The 18,235-nt window shown below is 31.9% G+C and overlaps 1 protein-coding gene across 1 annotated transcript; it reads right to left on the bottom strand.

The window, feature by feature from the left end:
- Positions 1-9,257: 9,257 nt before the first annotated feature.
- Positions 9,258-15,865, bottom strand: LOC139843556 (C2 and GRAM domain-containing protein At1g03370). Its single transcript, XM_071833663.1, has 9 exons — positions 15,322-15,865; positions 13,930-15,159; positions 13,487-13,669; positions 12,782-13,065; positions 12,560-12,676; positions 11,925-12,187; positions 10,732-10,963; positions 10,366-10,644; positions 9,258-9,848 (listed from the first exon to the last, which is right to left on the bottom strand). The coding sequence occupies exons 1-9, from the start codon at positions 15,662-15,664 to the stop codon at positions 9,639-9,641; spliced, it is 3,141 nt and encodes a 1,046-aa protein (XP_071689764.1). The 5' UTR covers positions 15,665-15,865; the 3' UTR covers positions 9,258-9,638.
- Positions 15,866-18,235: the final 2,370 nt, after the last annotated feature.

Genomic DNA, 18,235 nt, shown 5'->3' with positions numbered 1-18,235 from the left:
TTAGACACACTAATGCAAGACCTGGTTGGCTAAGACCATCGCTCTGATACCACCTAAAATGACCCGTCCTAATCCATCCGGACGAATACATTACATTTGGTTACATCGCTAGGTACTTGACCTCTATATGATACATTTTACAAACATTGCATTCGTTTTTAAAAGACAAACTTTCATTACATCAAAAGTTGACGGCATTCATACCATTTCCTAATATATCCAACTATAATTGACTTAGTAATAATCTTGATGAACTCAACGAATCGAATGCAACGTCTTTTGAAATATGTCATGAATGACTTCAAGTAATATCTCTAAAATGAGCAAATGCACAGCGGAAGATTTCTTTCATACCTGAGAATAAACATGCTTTAAAGTGTCAACCAAAAGGTTGGTGAGTTCATTAGTTTATCATAATCGATCATTTTCATCATTTTAATAGACCACAAGATTTTCATTTCCATTTCTCATAATTATACGTCCCATGCATAGAGACAAAAATCATTCATATGGATTGAACATCTGGTAACCGACATTAACAAGATGCATATAAGAATATCCCCTATCATTCCGGGACATCCTTCGAACATGATAAAAACGAATTCGAAGTACTAAAGCATCCGGTACTTTGGATGGGGTTTGTTAGGCCCAATAGATCTATCTTTAGGATTCGCGTCAATTAGGGGTGCACTAATTCTCAAAATTAGTGATGTTCCCTAATTCTTAGGCTACCAAGCAAAAAGGGGCATATTCGACTTCGATCATTCAACCATATAATGTAGTTTCGATTACTTGTGTCTATTTCGTAAAACATTTATAAAAGCAGCGCATGTATTCTCAGTCCCAAAAATATATATTGCAAAAGCATTTAAAAAGGGAGCAAATGAAACTCACGATACGATATTTTGTAGTAAAAATATGCATACGACGATACTGAACAATGCAGGGTTGGCCTCGGATTCACGAACCTATATCATTTATATATATATATATATATATATATATATATATACCTATAATCGTAATTGAACAATTTCATATATTATAACTTATATTATATATATTTAATTTGTGTATATACATTTATAATGACTAATATTTATATAGTTATATTAATATATATTTGGTTAATATTATATTAAAAATACTTAATTTGTTATATATGAATATCTATATAAAAATGTTAATGTGATTAATACTTACTTATATGTAATATTACTAAAAGTATATTTTTAAATACGAAATATTTATTTGGTAACATAATATCAATAATAGTAATAAAAGTTGTTTTTTTATTTTTTGATTATAATGATGATACTACTAATAATAATAACTATAAAAATAATGATTTTACAAATAATAATAATACTAATATTTATTTTAATATCTATAATGATAATATTACTACTAATAATAATACTACTAATAATAAAAATAATAATGATAATGATAATAATAATAATAATAATAATAATAATAATAATAATAATAATAATAATAATAATAATAATAATAATAATAATAATAATAATAATAATAATAATAATAATATTTAAAAATGATAATAATAATAAAAATTTTAGAATACAACCTTTGAAGAAACAAGCTTCTAAAAATAAAACGCCACTGCCCGGACTCGAACCCGCGACCTCCCGCTAACCCAAAAACTCCCCTAACCACTACTCCGTTTACCATTTTCTATTTTAATTACTTCCCTAAATTCTTTTAACCTTGATCTGTTTCCATTTTCATAAACCAAACATCATCATCATCTCGTTAATTTCATCATCCTTTTAAATCATGTATCATCTTTATTGTAAAACCATTATCATTACCAATTCTCATTGATCATAATCATCACTCCACTGCCATCGTTCATATCATCAACTATTACTTTCATTATCGAACTTCAATCATATATTCTCGGTTGATCATAAAAGGAAACAGAATAGATACATAATACTGCTCGATCAGTAACAAAAAAATAATAATACGGTAGTTGGTAAGTCCCCAAATATTCATCTTGTCCCCATCATTCTAACATCATCTATCTTAATATTAATAACTGTTACCTATTTTAACATCATCATTTCTTTATTCTCGGCCCAAACAAGAAGTTTATAAATTCATTTATATCCTAACAACTTACGACCCAATCAGCAAAACACAAGCCAACCAATTAATCTAAGGAATCATGGTCCAACAGAATTCTCGGCCCAACCACACTAAATCAGTCCAAGGCCCTATAACCATTACTACAACAGTTTCGGCCCAAACTCTAAAGAAGGATCACGGAGCCCAACAGAAAAATAAAAGCTTCCGCCCAATGATTCTAAATTACGGCCCAACAGAAAAAGTAAGTTGAATTTCTCGGCCCAACATTTAAAAGTCCAACATGATTAATTATTGAGCCCTTTAGAATTCTGAATTTATGAAAGGATAAATTGGCTTGGAACTTACTTGAACGGTAAATGGAAACAGGAAAAAAAAATATGTGATCCTCATCCTCACGTCACTTTCCAATATAAATCAAACACCCAGCTTATTTAACAGCATGGAAAGAAAACTGTCGGTGGCTTTTCGAATTTAATATCAACAATAATTGTAGGTTACTGTTTCTTTGTTCATCATTCTCTTTTATCACGTTCATCATACTCTTTTTATTCTAATAGAAGAAACAGAAATAGGTGCATATATCTGCTGTAGCAGTATACATCGATGAAGCAATAGCAAGAAAATGGTGGTTTTCGAATGAACAAGAAACAGTAAACAGCAAAATAATCTCATCATTGTTATCTACATAGTGGTGGTTTGATTCATTGTTTGTCGCGAATAGAAGCAACAAACCAGCTGTATAGCGGTCTTAATCAGGAAATTACAGCAGTAGGAGTATAAACACAAGTTGTGGTGGTTTAAAGGTGTTCGTCAAGAAAAATACACGAAGGGTGGTGGTCTGTGATGTTCTATAGTGATGGGTGTTTAATGGTTTCACAAAGGAAAATAAGAGAGGGAGAAGAGAGAGGTGAAGAGAGAGGAGCGTGATGGTTGTTTCGTGATTCTAATAGAAAAGAACAAGTAGTAATTTGAAGGACATGTTGTGACGTTATTTGGGCTATTCGAATGAAATACATAAAATAATAGTAACGGTGAGTAGATTTTTGATAATGGTTCGTGTTGAAGATGATGATCGATTATAGATGTTAGTTGGTGATCGAAGAGGATTTATGATGATTAAATGGGTTTCAAAAGGTGATGGTCGATGGTGGTGATCGTAAACGTGTGTTGGATCATGGTGATGATATTTTGATTGTACTTGAAACGAAGACAAGAAACACGATAGTGATCATGGTGTCTTGGTTGTCGGATTGAAGTAAATAGAAAATCAAAAAAATATGTAGATGATGATAGCGGTGGTGGTTCCCGGGTGGCTATATGGTGATTTGAGATGGTTGTTAATGGTGTTGATGAGAGTGGTGATTCTTGGCTCAAGTAACCCAAACCAAGAAAAGGTGATGATTGAATAGAATAGTAGCAAACAAGAGTAGAAACCAAAAAGTTGAAGTTGTTGTTGATGATAGTTATCGAACAAGTGAAGCATCAAAATGGAATGTTTGGTGATCGGTGGCATAAGGTGGTGACGGTTGAGATAGTGATGGAGAAGAAGAAGAACTCAAGAGGAAGAAAATATCTCTCTCTATATTTAGTATATGTTATGTGTTTATATTTATCTATACTTGTAATTAGAATACTGTAAGTGAAAAAGAAATCAATCACCCAATCAAGCACAGAGACCTAAATAGGATAGCCACCTTCTTGATATTTTGCACCGATGATTTTAACATGTAGGTTATACCGTGACCACTGCTAAACAGTTAATGTACAAAAGTGTTCCTAAAAATCCCAAATTTCTATATTCAATTCATTTAATTATTGCAATCATTAACTGTTTGAAATCTGATCAAAAAGGTTCGTTAATTATTTATTTTCTGTTCCAATTAATATGTATAGAGTACTAAAATTTAAACTAAAAAGATAAAAATATTTTTGTCAAACCTATAATCTTCGTAATCGATTTACAGTTCAACTTTATTTTAAATCTTAATAAACTTGTATCAGATCTATATGAACACTAACGAAATGTCAACCGAGTATTACAATTAAATATATTCAATAAACTTTTATATCTAAAAATAAATTCATATTAATAATTAATTTTATTATATCTTATATTATTTTATTTTACAAAATTAATTTTAATAACTAAGTAATATAATATTTCAAATTATATTTCGAATTAACATATATATTTATATTTTTAAATATATATGTATCTATTTACAAATAGTTGTCCGTGAATCGTCGAGAGCAGTCGAAGGTCAATTGCATATTTGAAGCAGTTCAAATATTTTGAGATTTAACATTACAGACTTTACTTATCGTGTCCAATTCATATAAAGATTAAGATTAAATTTGGTCGAAAATTTTCGGGTCGTCACATGAAGTGAGCTCTATAACCGAGAACCACTTCACCCAACCCGCACTCATCCTATACATACATAATGCACACAGGATATTAACACTCACCTTGTCATCTTGATGAATGCAATCGAACAAATCCGTAACACGTTAATGGAACTTACCTATTCCATTATCACAATACAAACAACACAATTAGGGTGGACTTACAAACCAACCCCATTGACACTTAGTGCAATTTCGACCCAAAAGCACTTCCAAGCACAAACCACGCCCAAACTAACCAATAATCACTAACACAAGTTAAAATGGTCCTAATACGCCAATTAAACCCAAACACAAGTGTTAAACACTTATCATTCTCAAAATCACCCGTAAACCCTAATTTTGACTCATTTTAAAATTAGTCTTTCAAATACACTAAAATGGGTTCCAACACTTCCATAATCACTAAACCTAGTGATTAAACCCAATTACAAGTCCTAATCATGGCCAAATCGGTTTCCAACCCAAAACCCGCCTTCATCATTTATAAACCCGAATCTTGGTGTTAACCTTCCATTAACAACTAATGGGGTTTCATTATGAACTCACAATCAAAAACCCTTAAAATATGAACATGAATCACAAGAACGAAATTCGGATAGAAGACTTACCACTAGTATCAAATCGTAGCTAAGAACGAGGGGAACAAGGTTGCCTCTTACACTATCGATCGAATCTCGCTTCTTCCTTTCCAAAATCCCTTTTGAATGATTTGAAGTATTTATGTTTTGAGAGAAAAGGTGAAAGAAAAAGGAAAAGAAAATAAGAAAATGAGATGAGTGGATGAGGTTTATGGACACAAATCTGGCACACACGCGAAAAGACCAAAATGCCCTCACTTCCCTTTAAAATTGCAAAATCCGGAACCACTTACCCATTATTGCCGCGCCGCGGCCCTCTTTCCTCGCGCCGCGACCTTAGTCGTGGTCTGGTGGTCTTGTTTACATGCCGACTGATCCTGATTCTAGTTAAATGTCGCGCCGCGATCCCACTAGGCCGCGCCGCGACCTAGTGTGTGTTTTGTCCATTTTTTGCTTACTAGAATCCTTCCTCTCGTACATGCTTCGAACTCTTCATTCGGGCAACGTACATGCACTTTAGAACACGTATAACAACCCTTCGATCACTCTCGTGCTCTATTTACGTACATGCAACATATATACATACTCGATACACACACACACACACACACACACACACACACACACACACACACACACATATATATATATATATATATATATATATATATATATCTGTGTGTGTGTGTATTCGTTATACGTCGTACGAATAAACGGGTCTTACAAAAAAATGATAGTCGAGCAAAAATGGAGAAAGTCGAACAAAAAAAAAAAAAAACAAAGACGAACAAAAATTTGATATTCGAACAAAAATTGTGATATTCGAGCAAAAATGTGTTCGACATTTTTGAAATTCGAACGCAAAAATGTAGAACACATAGGTAGTCGAACAAAAATTTTGATATTCGAACAAAAATGTGTTCTACATTTTTTTTCGAAAAAAATTTTTTTTTTTTTGCTCGACTATGATATTTCTGTTCGTCCGTGTTTGGTATTTTTGCTCGAATTTGTTTTTTTTGCTCGCCCGTGCACCTTTTTTGCTCGAATTTCAGTGTATTTGGAGTGTTATTGGAGTTCCTAGAGTTCTCACACTAAAAAAGTTCTCACTGGATCCTCTCCCTATATATATATATATATATATATATATATATATATATAACAACAACAACAACACCCAATCCCGCACATACTAGGTATGGGGGAGGTGAGTTGTAGACAATCCTTCCTCTACCGTAGAGTAAGAGAGAAGTTTTTTAACCATGAGTCGAGGCCCATAGGAAGAGAAAGTCATCCCCCTCTCTACTCCATGGCAGAGAGATTGCTTCCGTGGGGACCTCCGGCCAAAAAAAAAAAAAAAAAAAAAAAAAAAAAAAAAAAGACTCCATGAAAATGGTTTAATCAAATTTCCATGGGTTTTAAAGGCTGCCTGAAAATCAATTTAGGCTCAAAACGGCAGTCAAGACGCCACTATATCGACGCTTGTTGTTGCCTCAATATATATATATATATATATATATATATATATATATATATATATATATATATATATATATATATATATATAGTGAAAGGATCCTGGAAGAACTCTGCATAGCAGAGAACCCAGCGAACCATCACTTGTGAACGATGAACATGAATTCGTAACATCAATCGAAGGCGTTTTAGATGATGATTCCAACATGAAAGTTGCTTAAATGTTGCATCTAATGCTCGCCAATCGACAATTTAAGCTGAAACATCATATAGATTATGAATTTGAGCTATGAAGAAATTGTTGACTTTTTTTCCCCAAATCTTTGACTCACGAATTCGAGCTCAAATCTAGGAGTTAGAATCTGAAACTTTGCACATAGATTCACGTGATGAAACCTAATAAATCTGCGTTTTTAATTTTTGCTATAGGTTTGATTTTGAGAGATTCAATTTTCTTACGAAGAACAGAGTGTGCATGCACCCAAAACAAGCTCAATCTGCATGTAGATTTACTCAATCTGCACGCAGATTGACTCAATCTGCACGTAGATTTACTCCATCTGCACCCAGCTTGATCGAGCTGCACGCAGATTGACTCAATCTGCACGCAGATTGAAGGTCGAGCTGCACATAGATGAAGGTCGAGCTGTTGGTTCTCTCGGTTCTCTACCACCTCTGGTTCTCTCTGGATCCTCACCCTATATATATATATATATATATATATATATATATATATATATATATATATATATATATATATATTATCAAAAATCAAAATAAAGATTTTGTTATCTCAGGTGATATGCGTGAGATTAATTACTTACTTTTGACCTTAATTGATTAAATTATTTATTATGTTGAATATTTATATCTTTATATTATATTTGATCCGTTTTAATTATTTATATTTATATCGGAGTATTATAATTGGTTATAACAAACTTAATAGAGTTAATAGAGTTGAGATGCCATCGTCTAATTAAGTTCACTCAAGTGTAAATTATCAGGAAAAAAGTTTATTTGTAGAAGACATACGTGTCTTAATAGAGTTGAGATGTCAAAATGATGTAAAAGCCATTTATCAAAAATGAATAGTATCGAAACCTGCATAAGTTCATTCTGCAACTGTTAAATAAAAAAATTAAAAATACATTTTCTGAAAATGCAAAATGTCATTATATTACTTGCATTATTAATAAAATAAGAACGAATAGTGAAAAGATAAACAAAGCATGTTATGGGAGTTCACAAACGTTAGAAACCACAAAAAATCTACAAACATTAAAATATAAAACATGTGTATTTAGTATTGATATTTATTAAGTTAGTTATTTAGTAATTTATATTATTAATATAAATGAACTTTCAAAATTATTATACCACAGACTCTTAAACTCAAAATAATAATTATTTGAAAAAATCAATTAATTTTGCACCATCATTTTATCTACCGTTAAAGCCTATTAAAGCTAAATTGCTAAGTGATTTTTAACTATTTTTTTAACTACCGTCTAATGCACAGGTTCCATTCACTGACTATTTTATAAAGGGGGTGATCCTTACACACCACTTTTTGATCTATGTAGACTTTTACCTCATAAAATTACAATTATACCCCTAGTGAGTTAAACTTATATTATTATTCTAAGTATAATTAAATGTATAATAGATAATTGTGTGTACATGGATCAAAAAGTGATATGTGAGGATCACCTCTCTTTTATAAAGTATTAGCAATTTAATAATTTCATAAATTATTATCACATTATTGAAAATATTAGCTCTAAAAAAATACTCCGTAATTGTTTGATAAACTCAATTGATTTTGCATGGTTATTTACTCACCCGTGCAACACACGTGCTCTAAAACCTAGTATATATATATACATATATAGATATATAGGTGTGTGTGGGTATGTGTCTGTTTTTTTTTTTTTTTTTTTTGTCTACTTGAAATTACTTACGTCTGCGCACTATATTATCCATGCTATCTGTCCTACTGTTGTGCATTCCTGCTATATGTGTCTTCTTTTTATGGCTACTTTGTATGGTCGCATCTTCCTAGGCACACATTACTCTTACAGGTATGTATCATTTGCCCTCACTATTTCGTTTTGATGAGCATTTTTGGCCGGAGGTCCTTCAAGAAGCAATCTCTTTGCTTTCGAGTAGAGGGAGGGACGACCTTATCTAGTCGCAGGTTCTATACTCGCGGATGAAATAGTGACTTCCTTCTAATTTAGGGTACGATGAATGATTCTCTACACTCTACCTCTCTCATACCCTACATTCATGGGATTGGATATTATTGTTGTTATGATGGGGATTGTTTGTTTCTTGGTAGTTGGTGGACCTTGATTATTTAAATTTATTAAAAAAGATGGAAGGGTATAGTAATTGTTAGTATTTGGTTTTTGAAGAAGAATATCATCTGGAGGATCGATGACTGCTAATGGAAGGGTATAATTGTCACTTAATTTAAAATGGTGGGTATGAATTATAAAATAGGTGTGGAATGATCGCCTCCCATATTATTTGATACTGTGCAACTCTTAACATATATTGAAGCTAATTACACCTGTAGCAACACATAGGCATCCCCATCACTGTTTATAACCGTAAAAGTAATATCAAGTCCTTGAAGATATACGCCAAACAGGTACATAAAATATGAACGCCAAAGATTCCAATTAAAAAGTATACTGCGGTATACAAGATAAATACACTTCACAACATGTTGTTGCACCTTTGTGCATCTTTTTAAATCAAATAAAACTAAACAATGTTTTTATATCCGACGGACTTAATCATGTATAGTCGTGTAGTTGTATATGAACGTAATAAGAGATGTCTTTACGGAAAGTTTGAGTCTAGCCTATTTCCTAAACTTGTACACAACTACATCGCCTTTGAAAATTATAACGAACAACTATACAAAAAGAACGACAAAACCTATGATATGCTAAGAACGTTCACTTACAAAATGATCTTGTTTGATCCCCACTTTCGATTTCTTGTGTTGTAAAAGAAAAAAGCTTCGGTTGTGGTTGTTTGTCTCTAGTTTTAAGCTAGCATCTCTTGTTTACCTGCAACAAATTCCTTCTCGATTGTACTAAACATGATCATCATACGGGCTTGTAAATTGGCATGAATGTTCTTGGTGATCTTTTTCTTATGTTTTGTGCTTTTCAACCATGCGATCCCAAAATGGACCACCACTTTACACCCCACAGATCTCGACCCTTGATCCTCTATTTGAAACTTTGTATGAAGCTGCGTAATTATGTCAACAAAAATCAGACTTTAATTCCAAACACATCATATTACAAAAATCAGAATCAAATTATGATAACTCCCAATTAATCACCAAATACTCCTTTTTAAGAACAGGCCGATCCGATTTTCCAAAATCGTTTAATTAGTGAGTCAACGTCGGTTGATGGGTCAAAATCGATTTGTTTGTCAAAGTCAGATTTAGTCGGTCAACATTTGGGCAAAGTCAAAACTGGTCAAAGTCAAAATTGGTAAACTGTGTAATACTCCGTATGAATTTAAACTAGGATTTTAGAGTTTTTAAACGAATAAACGATTATGTTTATGGTTTTCTTTAATATTTATATAAAATAAAATATAAATATATAATTTTGAAATTTATTATTAAAATGTATAAAAAGTTCAATCCAATTAATCCCTGAGTCTCTGATTACTCCTCCATAGTCCCGAATGAGTACTCCCCGAGTAGCGAGTTTTGCAACCTTGATATTAGATGATGTTGAAAAAGCATACTTACTGTGAAATAGTCGCCTAGGGGAACCCCATGTAGCGTTGTGACTTCTTCTACAAGCCAACCGGTTCTATCTTTATCAGTAAGACGTGATTTTTGCTGACTCGTCGTGACTTCTCCTCCGTAACGAGAAACACTGATGTCAAATTTGTAATACGTTTGTCTCTGATAAACATCCGGCTTTTCAAACTCCCATGGGCTCGTCGAATAATTGACACAATGAGCCCTGTCCATTGCCTTACGTTCCAATTCACTCCCACTAAACAACTCCATCACAAAATTCGACTGCAATCAAATAACCCATATCAACAAATCAAGATTTAATCCAACAATATGCATGATATGGTATAATAACAAAAATATAGTACTTACGGGAACTGCAAGAACAGAAGAGTATACAACAGACATGCTGACATCACCGAGGCCTAAAAAGGATCCACTTTCTTCACTCTGGAGGCTTCTGCTTTCAGAATCATCGTCACTTTTGATGGATGAAGATTCTTCTTCAAGAATATGAAATCCTTTATCGTCTGATTCTTCTTCCGCAATTTCAGCTTTTTGCTCTGGACTTAATGATCGTGCCCTCCATAGAGCCATGATTGTCCTTATTTATAAAACAGGATACATAATTTTAGTTGAAAATGGTACAAGTTATCACCCACTTTGGAGTTGCAATATGAGCATCACAGCAACTACAAAGGGTAAGCTGCACGCCTACACCATTGCATACTATAAGCGATGTCTACTTTTAAGGGTAAGAAAAAAAATAATATTTTAATAAGATTAGATGATTAGTAGTCCTCATACAATAAGATTCTTGTTGGTCGAATGATTGGTCAAAATCGGTTGAGAGAGGGTCAAGACGGTCAAAGTCAACGAAAGTCAAACAAACTCCAAATTAGGGTAAGTTTGATACTTTTTAAAATTAGGGTTTTGTTCGGAGTTTTATTTCTTAAAGGAAAAATCTAATTTGATTTCTTCGCAAGCAACACCCATGAAAGTAGTTTTATTTTGTAAAGTCACTTCCTACCGCACTTGAGCAGGTTTAATGATGATGTATTACTTTTGTTATTGATGATGTATTAGTTTTACCATAGCTCAATCAATATGATGTATTATTATACATGTTAATATTTAGTAAAATTAGTTTTGTTAAACTTTTTTGTATTTTGGGCTGTAAAATATTAGTTTTGTTTATTGATTTTCTTTTGGCTAAAATAACGATTACTATTAAAATTAGGATACCTTCATCAATAAATGAAGGAACCTTTAAATCAATACAACCAGTCCAAATAAAACGGCTCGCCAAAAGTAAACATGCTAGAACTAAAACAGAAATAGACCTAGCTAACTCTAACCGAACCGTAGTTTTGTTTATTGATGATGTACGTATTATTGTACACGTTAATGATAAACACTTGATCTTTTTTACAACTTTTTTGTAATGGTTCAAATGAGTTATAAAGTGATAGTTGTAGCCAACGTAGCATATTTGCATATACTGAAAGCCGAGTGAAAGCAAGATTTAAAGATAAATAGAAGAAGGGCAGCATGAAATTAGTTACCGGTGTGCAACGTTAAAAGACACAAATGACTGAAAATGAAACTTGAGTCTGCCTTCTTCATCACAAGTCTTAGCACCATGTTTGGCATCTAAGCCTCTGCCTGGATGTAACGTTATGACCACAATCGGACTACCCATTGATGACAAAGTCGGTGGGACCACTTGAATATCTTCTATATCTTCCCATAGAAAAAAGAAATTTGTTTTGTGTCCAAATAAATCTCCATGGAACCCTATTATTCTTGCTGACAGAAACAAACGACCCTGCAAACCAATAACACTTCAGAATCAACCAAAACAAAGTACGCCAGATAGAGGTCGTAAAATGAGAGTTGGGTAATGGGTTCGGGTCAAAATGTTCAATTTCAATACAGATTATGATGGGAAGTGTTGACATAAAGAGTCTTTTTTTTTTTTAATTTCTTCCAATGTTTTAATACAAAATACAAAATACAATATGATGATTTAGGAGGATTTATATGTATCATAAACTTCATTTAAAGTATTTTAGACATGTTTAACTAATTTGACATTTCTTATCTGCCAATGTTGACTAGTTTGACTTTAGACATGTTTGACTGGTTTCAAACTAAGTTTGAGAAGAAAAAATATATTTACTAAAAATGAGAAATCTACCTGGAGGGGCATTTTGCGCTTCAAATGACAAGTAAAATCGTTGATCAAAAACTCTTCTGGTGGAAGCTTGAAGAGCTTCTGAAATGCCGAATTTGTCTGAGGAGACCGTAACTTTATCTATATTTAATAAATAAATAAATAAATAAATAAAGTCAATAACAAATCAAACAAGTAATAATGTTTTAATTCAAATACTAGGATCAAAAAGGGAATTATTATTACCTTCTTTCCGACCTCCTTTTCCATCTTGGTCAAATATTCTTTGATTATATTGCTACCCCTCGTATTATTCAAAAATATCCTCAAATGCAACTTAGATTGACACGCTTGTACTAACTTCCCTTGAAGTGGGACCCACACATCACCTAAATCAGTTATATTACTTTTTACAAAATTAATTTGTGTACTTCCTAAAGATACCGCTTCATCGAAAGGTCCATCAAAATCAAAAACTTCAATATCCAAAGTAGAAGGTGGGTCATCCATAGCATCAAATTCAAATATTTCTGCAATCATTACTCACCACTTTAACTATAAAAAAATTTGATCTAACTACATATCATAAATAAAACATTTATGTTATCGTTAAGGGTTAAGTGCTTTGAAATGTGTCAAACTAAGGCATGACATCCGTAGTCTGTACCCAACTAGTCTATCGTACATTATGTGTCATAAACTTGTTACTTTTTGTTACTGTATGTATGTTGGTGACGTGGGAACTTGTAAGGATGCCACGTGGAACCTTATATAAATGACACTACTGTGAAAGTATCATAAATTAATAGTAATAAAAAATAAGTTTTTTTACACACAATGTACGCTCGAGTAGTTTGGGACTTACTACGGAAGTAATCCTTAGTTTGATAAATTTTGGGACACTTAACCCTATCATTAAAATTAAAATTAAAATCAATAATAAAAACTCACCATTCCAACGAGGATCAGATTTTTGAAATTTAATGGAGCTTGTTCTTGTTTTCCCATTGCAGGTAAAAACCACAAATGGGTCAGCTAAACCACTTGACTCAACCGATGGTAAATTGCTTCCTTCAACCAATGCAACGGTTAGCAACCATCCATCGCCCGTAGCTTTAATTCCGTGATCACCACCTGCAATTAATTAATATAACCAAAAAGGACATAATCATATGTGATAAAAATAGTGATTGGATGAAATAATCGAATTATCCAACTGATAAAAAGATAGATGAAATAACCAAAAAGGACATTATTGTGAAAAAATGAGAGAATTCATTAATATGAGAGGAATTCTATCTAAAGCTAGTTAAAAACTCTTCAATTACGGGACAATTTAAAGATGCAAATCGAAAAACTATAATCATATATACGATAAATTCACATTTTTATACCTTTTTGCACTCTGGCTTGCAAAAATCTTGAAATCAAATGCATAACTCTTTCACCTTGAAGAACCAATACTCCACACACAACAACTTCCCCAATAGAATCCGGCAAGTCCAGCCCACCAAACTCGAGACCCTGAATCGTACTAGGCTTGGCTAAAAATAGATGTACGAGAACATACAACCCCATAAAAAAGGTCGAAATCACAGTAAAATTAGCAAAATACTGAACAGCAAGTTTCCAGTCCGACTGTTTTTCGACTTGTAATGATGCCAGCACCTGTTCCTTTTCCGAACCAACATCCTTCGAATCAACAACCTTCAATTTTTCAGCTAATAAACCCGCTACTTGCTCAAAACTCTCTTTCACCCCTTGACGGGCCCCACCTTCAATCATACCCTTCATCATTGTATTATGCAAAAAGTTCATTCGCCAGGAGACCACTAAACGTGAAGATTCTTCTCCAGACGGAAGCTCGGGCCCCGGAGATATAGCCGTCAAAATCTCGACCCGGTAATTACTTGCGTACGGAGCTTCGGGAGTATTCACACTTGCTAAAACCGCAAAACATTTTCCATCGGCTTTTATATATGTTTGATCTTCGATTGCTTTTAAAGCCTTAATTAGCCTAGATGGTGCTTTAATATATGTAAACACTCTTTTTAAACTCCCGGTTTCAGTATCAAATTTCCATGGGCCCACTTGCAAATCTGTACTTCCTTGAATCTCTGCTAACTGTTTTAGATAATTCGATTCTGATGAAAATAACAAAGAGTTTAAATCAGTCGGTGAAACCGCATAAATTTGATCTAAAATTACTCCCCCTGGCAAATTTGCAGGCATCTCGATTCCCTCATCTTTCTCCTCCAATTTTTTCAAAAGTTCTTCGAAATTCGAAGATGATGTCAGCAATGACTGCTCTTCACTTTTGTCCTCGGATACTTCAGAATCATCGGTTTCAGTCGATTCTGGTATCTCAGGGATCTTATTACTTGCAGCTGAAGGTAACAACTCGTTATTTCTATTAAAAATCTGAGAAAGTAAACTAGAAATTTTCTCTTTACTTGTTTTTTCCTCCTTTATCGGAGCCAAAAGTTCCTCCGATCTTAAAGGAGACGACATTCTTGAACTAGTCGAAGATCTTGCAGGCGACGTTGTACCGCTCTCAACATGCGTTTGCATATCCGATTGAGATTGTTGGTTTTGTGAAAAACATATTGTCATAAGAACTTCACCTAGTAATTATAACACATTCTCATATTAAAACTATAGCCATAACCATTACAAACCTATATAGCATGCTAAAAACTAATAGAAAGACATTACTATATCACTTACAAAGAGTCAATAAGTAATTAATAATAATAATAATTAATGATGATAATAATAAAGATTACCACATTCTTTGAATTTGGATTTCTTCTTGGGCTGCAAAGGGTACCAAACAGTACCTAAAGATTTATCCGGAGCATCAAAAACCCTAGAAATTGGGATTTTAACACTACCAATAAAATCATTAAAGCATTTATCTTCATTTAATAAAGTAACAACAAGTTGTTCTTTAAAATCATCAACCTTGAAGCTAAATTCTTCACAATATGAAGGATTCAAACACTTTTTCATAACCTTAGTTTTGAATCTTTGATGCCCTACTTTCAATTTAACATAAGGATCAATTGACCCATTTTGATCAATTCCAGGTAAGTTTTTGGCTTCAATAACACGTACTAAAAGCTTCATAATCTCAATTAACAGAAACTAAATTCAAAAAAAGGACTTTAATTGATACAAATTACATGATTTAGGAATGTCAAAAAAGGGCACATTGTAGTGCAAATCAAGAAAGTTGGTCAACTATAAGAATAATGTTGACCTAAAGAAGGTAAAGACTTTATAAAAAAAGAGTAATGGTTTTATAAATCTGGGATGTGGGTATTGGAGATTTAATGAAGTATGAAAAAGGGTAACGAAATTTAAGAATCAAAAACCCATAAAAATGGATTTAAAGATTGAAGAGATCAATCAAGGTATAGAGAAGAACGAGATGATGATGATGATGATAGTAAAAAAATAACAGAAAATGAAAAGGAAACGGAAGAATGATTTACTTTTTCAATTTAATTGATAATTTGAACAAGATTAAGAATAAAGAATGAGAAGATTAATTGAGGTTTGAAGGGGAAGAACGAAATTGTTGAATTTTTGTAGCAGACGATGAGAAAAGACTTGTGAATTTGTTTTTTTTTTCTAAAAGAATAAGTAACTAAACAAAAGGCTTCCTGCTTTTAGTGGATATATATTTATATTTATATATCTTTCTTTATTATTTTTAAGTTATTATTTATTTATATTTATTTATAATTCTATTTTATGTTAATGTTAATTCAAAAACGATTGCGCGTCTTTTTTAGAATCATTTTGACCTTTTTAATTCTTGATATAGTTCACCGATATGTTTCTTTCATACCATACTACCTCCGTTTTGTAGTTCACCAATATTATCTCTTCCATGCTACCTCCATGTCAATTATATAACCTGTGGTGTTTAGCAATTCAGAAATAATTATACACTTCCAATCAATTAACCAAAAGGTATTTAAGTAAAATAATAATGATAATGATTTTTTATTTATCAACGGTATAATTATTGTACTTTCATAAAATTCCATGCAATTTATAGCTAATAATTAAATTGAGACGAATATAAATATATGACTAAATCTTATTATTATTATTATTATTATTATTATTATTATTATTATTATTATTATTATTATTATTATATTATTATTATTATTATATTATATTTTATATATATATATATATATATATATATATATATATATATATATATATATATATATATATATATATATATATATATATATATATATAAATGTAAATGTAATGTAAATATAATGAATTTCAATTATAATGTTTGATGTTTGTGATTATGCAGTATGGTCAAGTATATGAAGGAAATGTTTTAATGTTATATGGATCAAGTATTGTATGATAATAAATTAATCTATATTCAACATTTATTTAGTAGCTACCATTTAGTCATTGGTGATTGATTATAGTAAAGAAACTTATCACTCTAAAAATAGATTTAAGGATGTGCTATGCATTTACTGCAAGGATTGCAACTTGTTCACTAACCGAAGAGTTTTTTCTTTTTTTTCTATTAATCTGGTTATCCAATTTTTTTAACCGACTAATCCCAGGACAACTACCCGAGTCATTGCATGCGAACTTCCATAATCATGAGGGAGAATAACTTTGTGAGTGCATGGCATTGAACCCTTAACTTTCACATTAAATGGTCAGGGTCTCACAATGCTGCCACCATCACCCCTATAGTTACTAACCTAAGAGTTGATAAGCATATTTTTCTCATAACTAAAATTATGTTTCTAAAAAAACAAAGTAGGTATTACTATATGTTTTTTGCGGAACTTTTAAGAACTTTTGAGAATTTTTATCTTTTAGCTTTTATGGAAAAAAACCTCTTATTTAATAAAAAAAATTTGTTTGGTTAAATGAGTTTAAAGCTTTTAGACATAGAGAGAAAAGTTTAAAAAGCTACTAGAACTAACATTTAATTTTTTGTCTTTTTACTATTTATTTAATTGATTCAACTACTCTACCAAATACCAAATTATATCTAAAAAGCTAACAATTATCAGCTAAAAAGTACCAGCTACTAGCTATCAGCTAAAAGGTATCAGCTACAAGCTAAAATATACCGGCTAGTTTTGTCGAACATACCAATTCAACCCATACAGTAATTTTCAAAAAAGTTACCTTAAATAGTGACCCATTTACTATCTTTAAAAATTACCTTAAATAGTGACCCATTTACTATCTTTATGAAAAACTAATTACATAAAAATATATTTATAAATTCCGCGCTATATTTTCATATTCTTTTTACTAAATTTCTTTCTTATCATATTAGGAACATATCAGCATTATTAAATCATTTCACTAACCTATAACTAAACGATATCCACAAATGATAACTTTTATTGGAAGGCAAATACCGAAAGTGTAGTAAGTGAAGATTTAATTTGAGTATCCTATGAAGATTTTCTAAACATCCAACTACTAGACCACTCATTGAAAGTATTATCAACAAATATATACAATGTAAATCACCCAAAATGTAATCTACAACAATTGAAACACATTATTGGCCATTCTCTCCGCCACCATCATTGTGATACCCTCACGAATTACTTTTCACGAAGGGTTTCACAACTCACAAAGTAGTGTATAACTTGTGAAAGTGTTGGCGACGTTAGAATT

The sequence above is a fragment of the Rutidosis leptorrhynchoides genome, chromosome 4 (assembly GCF_046630445.1).
Source record: "Rutidosis leptorrhynchoides isolate AG116_Rl617_1_P2 chromosome 4, CSIRO_AGI_Rlap_v1, whole genome shotgun sequence".
Lineage (NCBI taxonomy): Eukaryota > Viridiplantae > Streptophyta > Magnoliopsida > Asterales > Asteraceae > Rutidosis > Rutidosis leptorrhynchoides.
This window is presented reverse-complemented; position numbering and strand designations above follow the sequence as displayed.

Bases quoted from the DNA above. Each gene is read 5' to 3' on its own strand.
- LOC139843556 (XM_071833663.1), bottom strand. From the start codon at position 15,664: ATGAAGCTTTTAGTACGTGTTATTGAAGCCAAAAACTTACCTGGAATT. The intron at 13,670-13,929 runs GTATAAAAATGT...AATTAATTGCAG, and splicing joins GCAAGCCAGAGTGCAAAAAG to GTGGTGATCACGGAATTAAA. The intron at 13,066-13,486 runs GTGAGTTTTTAT...TAATGATTGCAG, and splicing joins ATCTGATCCTCGTTGGAATG to AAATATTTGAATTTGATGCT.